Source organism: Primulina eburnea, chromosome 3, assembly GCF_022965805.1.
Source record: "Primulina eburnea isolate SZY01 chromosome 3, ASM2296580v1, whole genome shotgun sequence".
Taxonomy (NCBI): Eukaryota; Viridiplantae; Streptophyta; class Magnoliopsida; order Lamiales; family Gesneriaceae; genus Primulina; species Primulina eburnea.
In genome coordinates this window covers 52161493-52170934 of record NC_133103.1, presented here as the reverse complement: position 1 = coordinate 52170934, position 9442 = coordinate 52161493, and the positions used below count along the sequence as shown (strand labels likewise).

Below are 9442 nucleotides of genomic sequence, written 5' to 3'. Positions count from 1 at the left end.
GATTTAATCAGCGACGGTTTGTCGCTTAAATACCGTCGCCGATTTAATCAGCGACGGTGTGTCGCTTAAAAACCGTCGCTGATTTATTCAGCGACGGTCTTTCAAAAAGCCGTCGCTAAATGTTCGAGCCGAGCTCGAACCAAGCCCGAGCTTCATAACTTCCGAACGAGCCGAGCCCGAGCTTGAAACCAAAAGCTCGAGCCGAGCCCGAGCCGAGCCCGAGCCAAGAAAATAGTTGAACGAGCCGAGCCCGAGCCTGATACTGTTCGGCTCGGCTCAGCTCATTTTCATCCCTAATATGGGCTATATAATTTTTTTATATATATTTTTTATATTTTAATTTATACAACTCTTTAATTTGTACAAATACTTTCAACTTAGGACTTATCGCTTGCCTAATAAAAATTCCTAGTACACTCTCGATTATAGGCTGTACCTCACAATTCGCATAATCTTTAACGTCTTTTATATCAAGATTACAAATACAATCATTAATGTCTTTGTATAAAGACTCATTCATCTAAACTTTGAAATTCAACTTTCATGTATATGTGCGAATGATTGTGTGTGAGAATTTTTACATTAGATGTATATATCGAATGTATCACACTTGGGTTTGCTCTCATCCCAACTAGTTTCTTCTTTTAGGATGCTCATGATTTGAATCCACTTTCAACACCTGTATTTGATATTCAAGTTATTGTATTAATAGGATTCAAGAATGATATATACGTTATACAGAAAAACGTGATTGTTTGGAAAGATTCTGGATAGTTTCTGATATTAAACAGTCATTTCCGCCTTACTAGAAGCTTTCCCCAGCCTGACTGATTCTAATGTACGCTGTCAGTTTGGCTCATCAGCTAGACAGCTCATTCAGTTCGGCTCGTCGGCTAGAATCAACCAAACCGATTAGGTCTGATTTCATCTTGTGCAAAACTAGTAGATTCATCTTTGTCACGCCTCGGGACGGGGGTTGGTTGACACCGGCGTTGCTCTCAAATATTCATTCGAAAACAACAAGCCTCAGAAGTACAGAATTTCAGAAACCCGTCTTTTATTCATAATAATCATTGTCTGTTACAACTCAATGACAAATGTTTTACAGCGGAAATGTAAAACCATAAAATTACATTGTCTGAACATATGCAGCGGAAAATAAAACATAAATCAGAACTAAGAACAACGATCTTCATCACCAGCCCCAAAACTGACGTTGCTCCTCTTCTTCTATCAACTCTTCCTCGTTCTTATCTGAGATGGGTTTGGTGGGTGAGTGATATGATTGTCACTCAGTAAGCAGGGGCGGGAATAACTCCCAGTTTTCGAAATCGTTTTCAACAGAAACACAAATACAATAATATACAGAGAACTCTTGTTTTCAGAACAGTAATCAGAATTCAAGAATTACAGAACAAAATTCAGAATTAGTAAGCACTGAGCACGTTAGTGAATTTCATGGCTAAACTGATATCAGTCCCCTATATGTTCTCTCCTCTAAGGGGTGAGGCCAGAATCAGAATCAGAATCAGAATTCAGAAATGTTCAGAATATATATTCCTACCATTAGTTCACTAGGGAGTTTCAGTGCTTCAAAATCATATATCAGAAATCATACAGAAACTGAACTTTAAAACAGAATTATCAAACGGATTTCAAGATATTTACATATAAGCCCACTTACCGTAATTTGCTTAAAGTTTCGATTGAAGTCTACTGGAATTTGGCTGTTCTCGCTACTGGATTTTGCTGCTTGACAAAGGCACTCTTTCTTAACTCGAAATTTAAGTGATAATCTCAAAGCTTGTGTAACTCATTTCAGAGACTTGAGGGTGTTATTTATAGGCCACAATCTGACTGTTACGTTTCCAATTAATGGCCATAATCTGACATTAACAGCCTTTATTCTATGTTAATGCTTCAGTTACAAGTCTGAGCTGAATCAGTAACTGACTGCTGCTTCTTTCTCGCTCTTCTGCTGCTGCTGATTTTTCGTTCTTCTTCTACTGCTGCTGCTGGAAAATACATGTCTGCTGGAAAAGTACCAGCTTCTGAATATTATCTTCTGCTGGAAATTTTGCATTGCTTACTGAAATGCTTTTGCTGGAAATTCGGGTTCTCACATCCCTCCCTCCTTATGAAAAGTTTCGACCTCGAAACTTGGCTATACTTGATCTTCAAAGAGATAAGGGTATTGTTCTCGCATCTTTTCTTCCAACTCCCAAGTAGCTTCTCTTTCGGTGTGATTGGACCATTGTACCTTGACATATGGAATAGTTCGTCGCCTCAGTACTTGGTCTTTGCTATCCACAATTCGAATCGGAATTTCTTCATACTTCAGCTCTTCATTTAGATTGCTCTCAACCAGAAGTGGTCCAGCTTCCAGTATATGACTTGGATCAGGAATATATCTCCTCAGCTGCGATACATGGAATACATTGTGAATTCTTGACATGTCGGGTGGAAGTGCTAATCTATAAGCAAGTGTTCCCACTTTCTCAAGAATTTCAAATGGTCCGACGTATCTGGGATTTAGTTTCCCAGCCTTGTTGAATCGGATTACACCCTTAATGGGTGACACTTTCACATATGCCTTCTCTCCAGCTTCAAATTCCACGGGCCTTCTTTTCATGTCCGCCCAGCTTTTCTGTCGATCTTGTGCAGATTTTAGTCTCTCCTTGATCACAGCAACTTTATCCACTGTTTCTTGGATCAGTTCGGGTCCGACGATGGATTTTTCCCCTACTTCATCCCAATACAGTGGTGATCGACATTTTCGTCCATACAAAGCTTCGTATGGTGCCATTCCAATGCTGCTGTGATAACTATTGTTGTATGCGAACTCAATTAAGGGCAGATGTTCGCTCCAATTACCACTGAAGTCCAAGGCACATGCTCTCAGCATATCTTCTAGAGTTTGAATTGTCCGCTCTGTTTGGCCATCGGTCTGAGGATGATAGGCCGTGCTAAGAGTAATTTTGGTCCCCATAGCTTGTTGAAAGCTCTTCCAAAAGCGGGATGTAAACCTCGGATCTCTGTCCGACAGTATGCTAGCTGGAACTCCATGCAATCGTACGATCTCATTCAGGTACAATGTGGCTAGCTTGTCCAAACTATAATTCATGCGGACAGGTAAGAAATGTGCAGATTTTGCGAGTCTATCCACGATTACCCATATTCCGTCATGACTTTGTCTCGACTTTGGTAAACCAACTACAAAATCCATGGAAATATGTTCCCATTTCCATTCCGGGATTTCTAATGGTTGAAGAAGTCCACCAGGTCTTTGGTGCTCTGCCTTGACTTGCTGGCACACGTGACACTTGGAAACAAATAGTGCCACGTCTTTCTTCATTCCACTCCACCAAAAATTTTTCTTCAAATCTCTGTACATCTTGGTACTGCCCGGATGGACTGAAAATTTCGACTTATGTGCCTCAGACATTACTTCTTGTCGAAGATTATCGATGTCTGGTACGCACAATCGTCCTTTCATCCACAAGGTTCCTTTGTTATCCGTCTCGAAATCTGGTGATTTCCCTTCTTTAACTTGCTCTTTTAGTTTCACCAAAGCGGGGTCTCTATCTTGACTCATCTTGATTGTCTCTCGAAGACATGGTTGTGCTGAAAGTGATGCCAGGATCACCTTACTCATATTCTTTCGACTTAAAGCATCTGCTACTTTGTTGGCTTTGCCTGGATGGTAGCTTATTGTCAAGTCGTAATCCTTCATGAGTTCGATCCATCGTCTTTGTCTCATATTTAGTTCCTTTTGAGTGAACAAATATTTGAGACTTTGGTGATCGGTGAAAATCTCACACTTGGCTCCATAAAGATAGTGTCTCCAAATCTTTAGTGCGAACACCACTGCAGCTAATTCAAGGTCATGTGTTGGGTAATTCTGTTCATACGGCTTCAACTGTCTTGACGCGTATGCAATCACCCTTCCCTCTTGCATGAGTACACATCCTAAACCTTCTTTGGATGCATCACTATAGACGGTGTAGTCCTTACCTTCCATAGGTAATACTAGCACTGGCGTGGATGTAAGCTTCTTCTTCAAAGTCTCGAAGCTTTGCTCACATTTTTCACTCCATTGAAACTTAGAGTTCTTCTGTGTGAGCTTGGTGAGAGGTATGGCTATTGAGGAAAATCCTTCAACAAATTTTCGGTAATAGCCTGCTAGTCCCAAGAAGCTTCGTACCTCTGTCACATTCTTTGGTCTAGGCCAATCCGAAATTGCCTCCACTTTCTTAGGGTCCACAGATACTCCTGCTGCTGATATTATGTGTCCCAAGAATGCGACACTCTCTAGCCAGAATTCGCATTTCTTGAACTTGGCGTATAGTTCCTTTTCTCTCAACTTCTGTAGGGTGAAATGAAGATGTTCTTTGTGGTCTTCTTCACTTGACGAATATACTAGAATATCGTCGATGAATACCACAACAAACTTGTCTAGAAATGGTTTAAACACTCTGTTCATGAGATCCATGAATACTGCCGGAGCGTTTGTTAATCCAAACGGCATCACTGTGAACTCATAGTGTCCATACCTTGTTCTGAAGGCTGTCTTCGGAATGTCGTCTGTCTTGACCTTGAGTTGGTGATAGCCTGACCTTAAGTCGAGCTTGGAAAAGACTGAAGCTCCTTTGAGTTGGTCAAACAAGTCATCTATCCTTGGAAGCGGATACTTGTTTTGTATTGTGATCTTGTTCAGTTCTCTGTAATCGATACACATCCTCATACTTCCGTCCTTCTTCTTTACAAATAGGACAGGAGCTCCCCACGGAGATGCGCTTGGTCGGATCTGCTTCTTGTCCAACAACTCTTGAAGTTGCTCTTTGAGTTCTTTCAATTCTGCTGGAGCCATTCGATACGGTGCTTTTGAGATTGGTGCAGCATTGGGCACTAAATTAATCTCAAATTCCACTTCGCGGTCGGGAAGTTTGCCGGGGAGTTCTTCCGGAAAGACATCAGGGAATTCTTGTACTACTGGAATCTCTTCTAGTGTAAGTGTGGTCTTTCTCTTTACCTCGCTTAACATAGCTAGGTAAACTTCTTCTCCACTTTTCATGGCTTTCAAAGTTTGAGAAGCAGAAAGAAGAGTCTTTCGTTCTTTGGTCTTGCCATGAAATAAAAGTTTCTCTTGGTGTGGAGCTTGGATAGTTACCGTCTTTCCGTGACAGTCTACTAAAGCATGATTCTTGGCTAACCAATCCATTCAAAGGATTGCGTCGAATTCCACCATGTTTAGTTGAATTAAGTCTGCCTTGAAACTCTGATTATCTATGAGAACACCAATATCCCGATATAGAGTGCGAGTTTCTAAAATTCGATTAGCGGGAGTTGCTACTCTATATGGTTCTTCTAAGTTATCAGGCTTAGCTCCTAACTTCTTGGCAAATCTCTTAGATATGAATGAATGCGTAGCACCACAATCAAATAACACATAAGCAGGTATATTATTGATTAGAATGGTACCAGCTACGACATCATTTGAGTTGTCAGCCTCTTCTTGAGTGATGGCATAGACTCGCGCATTGGGCTTGTTCTCCTTAGGCTTATTTGGAGTTGCTCCGCCTACTGGACCATTCCTCGGATCTGGAAAAGGGCATTGAGCAATGCGATGACCCATCTTTCCACAACGGAAACAAGCTCCCGAATTCTTACGGCATTCACCAGTGTGAGTGAATCCACATTTTTGGCACTTGACTCCCTCTTTGCTTGATGGAGAAGAAGTGGTTCCTTTGGCTGGATCACTGGTGAATTGGTTGCTTGGAAACCTAGGCCTCTTGAAGTGTTGGCCCGATTGGTACTGGCTTGACTGAGGGCGTTTGAGTTTGTTCTCGCCTTCACGCCTCTTAATATCGTTTTCAGCCCTGATGGCGGCTCCCATCAATTCATCGAAACTGTTGGGCTCAATAACGGCAAGAGCAGATTGAATACGGCTGTTCAATCCCTTCTTGAAGCGATGCATCTTCAAGGCTTCGTCTCCCATAATGGTTGGGGAGTAAGTTCCCAATGAGTGGAACTTGGATGAATACTCCACAACTGTCATGTTTGGTTCTTGCATCAAGCTTTCAAACTCTGACAGCTTCTGCACTCGAACTGCTGTCGGGAAGTACTGCTTCAGAAATGCCTCTCGGAACCTTTGCCATGTGATAGGTCCCGTTCCTCGCATAGCTGGTGAGACTCCTTCCCACCATTTGGCTGCTCTGTCCACAAGAAAAGGTGTAATCACATCTACCTTGATCGCTTGTGGAACCTCCAGTAGTCGAAGGTGATTCTCGACCTCCTTCATCCAATTTTGTCCGACCTCAGGATCGGAGCTTCCATCGAAGTTTGGGACTCTTGCTCTTCGGAGAGCCTCATAGTGCTGCTTGGTCCCGTTCTGAGCTGGAGGTGGTGGTGGTGGCTGGTTAGCATTAGGATTCACTAACCCTTGTAGCGTGGTTGCCACAATTGTGGCTATAGCCATCAAGTCCACTTGACTGAGGCCAACTGCTGGTGGCTGCTGTTGCTGTTGTTGTGCGTCTGCATCATTTCGGTTGTTGTTACGGTTGTTGTAACGAGGATTGCGGTTGTTTCTCACTGGTCTTCTGTCCATATCCTACAATTATGAAAATTCTAAGGTTTTGGCAGAATATGAACTTAAACGAAAGAAACATATTGTTTAAGTAATTGCTCGAGAATTAAATATGAAATCAATTGATAGAAAGAAATTTTATTGATTTCCCAAGAAAGTGCAATTACAACTGAACTTCGAAAATGAAAACAGAAATGCAAATAGAACAAGTGCTACTACAAAGAAAATGACTACTGATGCCCTAATCTATCACTTCTCCTAATCCCAAATCCATAGGATCCTCTTCAACTTCTTCTTCTTCTTCTGGATCCTCCTCAGGTTCTTCTTGGTTGGCTATTACTGCTTGTAGATGTTCAATATGACCATGCAGAACTGCATTCTGGTCGCCAAGAACTTCAACAGTACTCTGCAACTCATGAATTTGAGCATCAGTCTGCTCAGTATACTGATTGTGCTGGTGCACGAGTTGATGATTTTGATCCTTAAGAATTTGGATCTTCTCAATCAAGGTGTCACGTAACTCTATGAATTCGGCAACAGTCTCTTGAGAGGTCTCCAACTCTTCTTGAGCCTTTCTACTCCTCTCTTCTGCTTCATGCAGATAGTGAGCATAACGTTGAACATCACTTCTCAAGTGTTCTACTCGACGCTCTAATTCGTCTTTGTCCAACTCTAGGCAGTAGTTATTCTCCTTGAGTTTTTCTAGCTTTCTCTCTAGACTCTTAATGTAGTTATTCTGGTCTGCCATCTCCTACATCCAAAACATGAGGTAAAGGTTCAGAAATGATCTCCAAAAATACAGGTTAAGTTATAGACGAGTACTGGAATGAATAAAATCAGTAAGCCTATAACATTCAATGGCAAAAAGTAGCTCAAAATTGTTCGGTCTCAAAATTGCGTGAAAAATTTACTAAAAATCCTTCACATCAAGAACATGAATGGTACCAAGTTTGGTGCAAAAATATTAAGCCAATTGGAAATGAAAATTCCTCAAAGTTTCGAAAAGTTGGAAAATTTTACGGAAATGATGATATCACTATCTTAAACAAGGATTTTGGGCTTTGTCGGTGGTGCTAGAACGATGAATAGTTCTAGATAGGTTCTCCTCGTCGAGAGCTTTCCAACGCCTACTCTTAATAGTAAAAATTCCTCCTGGATCAAAAGTTATGGCCGTTTGAAGTTTGTGCGAAAAACACCTCAACTTCCATGCCATTAGCAAGGCCTACTGCATTTCTGATGCTACTGCAATCAGTCTGCTGTTTTTCCAGCATTGTCTGCTGCTTTCCGGAACTATTAGGACCAGTCTGCTGCATTCCGAGTCTACTGACCCAGTCTTCTGCATTCAGTTCTACTGGTTTCCTTCTGCTGGTTCTGGTTTCATCCTACTGCTTTTCGTCTACTGGTGTTGGGTCTACTGATTTTCTGTTATGTGCTGGATTTGATATACGGGAAATTTTTTTTTTTTTTTCCTACTCATTTCAGACATGCTGGTTATTTCAGACATGCTGCTGAAATACTTAGAGCTCTACTGTATTCTGATTTGTTTTCCTACTGATTTTCCTAACTATACGTAGTTAGTCTATCACTTCAGTAGTCTATTACAGTAGTTAATTTTCAGTAGTTTATTACAGTAACTTCCAGAACTTATTCTCAGAAGTCTATAAGAACTCATTATTTCTAGTTCCTCCTCCCCAGATTATGAAACCTGGTTTGCTCTGATACCACTTCAATATCATGCCCCGGGACGGGGGTTGGTTGACACCGGTGTTGCTTTCAAATATTCATTCGAAAACTACAAGCCTCAGAAGTACAGAATTTCAGAAACCCGTCTTTTATTCATAATAATCATTGTCTGTTACAACTCAATGACAAATGTTTTACAGCGGAAATGTAAAACCATAAAATTACATTGTCTGAACATATGCAGCGGAAAATAAAACATAAATCAGAACTAAGAACAACGATCTTCATCACCAGCCCCAAAACTGACGTTGCTCCTCTTCTTCTATCAACTCTTCCTCGTTCTTATCTGAGATGGGTTTGGTGGGTGAGTGATATGATTGTCACTCAGTAAGCAGGGGCGGGAATAACTCCCAGTTTTCGAAATCGTTTTCAACAGAAACACAAATACAATAATATACAGAGAACTCTTGTTTTCAGAACAGTAATCAGAATTCAAGAATTACAGAACAAAATTCAGAATTAGTAAGCACTGAGCACGTTAGTGAATTTCATGGCTAAACTGATATCAGTCCCCTATATGTTCTCTCCTCTAAGGGGTGAGGCCAGAATCAGAATCAGAATCAGAATCAGAATTCAGAAATGTTCAGAATATATATTCCTACCATTAGTTCACTAGGGAGTTTCAGTGCTTCAAAATCATATATCAGAAATCATACAGAAACTGAACTTTAAAACAGAATTATCAAACGGATTTCAAGATATTTACATATAAGCCCACTTACCGTAATTTGCTTAAAGTTTCGGTTGAAGTCTACTGGAATTTGGATGTTCTCGCTACTGGATTTTGCTGCTTGACAAAGGCACTCTTTCTTAACTCGAAATTTAAGTGATAATCTCAAAGCTTGTGTAACTCATTTCAGAGACTTGAGGGTGTTATTTATAGGCCACAATCTGACTGTTACGTTTCCAATTAATGGCCATAATCTGACATTAACAGCCTTTATTCCATGTTAATGCTTCAGTTACAAGTCTGAGCTGAATCAGTAACTGACTGCTGCTTCTTTCTCGCTCTTCTGCTGCTGCTGATTTTTCGTTCTTCTTCTACTGCTGCTGCTGGAAAATACATGTCTGCTGGAAAAGTACCAGCTTCTGAATATTATCTTCTGCTGGAAA

General features: G+C 40.9%; 1 protein-coding gene across 1 annotated transcript; it reads right to left on the bottom strand.

The window, feature by feature from the left end:
* Window positions 1-631: 631 nt before the first annotated feature.
* Window positions 632-2632, bottom strand: LOC140827470 (uncharacterized). The gene is made up of 2 exons (XM_073190145.1): window positions 2261-2632; window positions 632-679 (listed from the first exon to the last, which is right to left on the bottom strand). Exons 1-2 carry the CDS (start codon window positions 2630-2632, stop codon window positions 632-634), a joined length of 420 nt encoding a protein of 139 aa, XP_073046246.1.
* Window positions 2633-9442: the final 6810 nt, after the last annotated feature.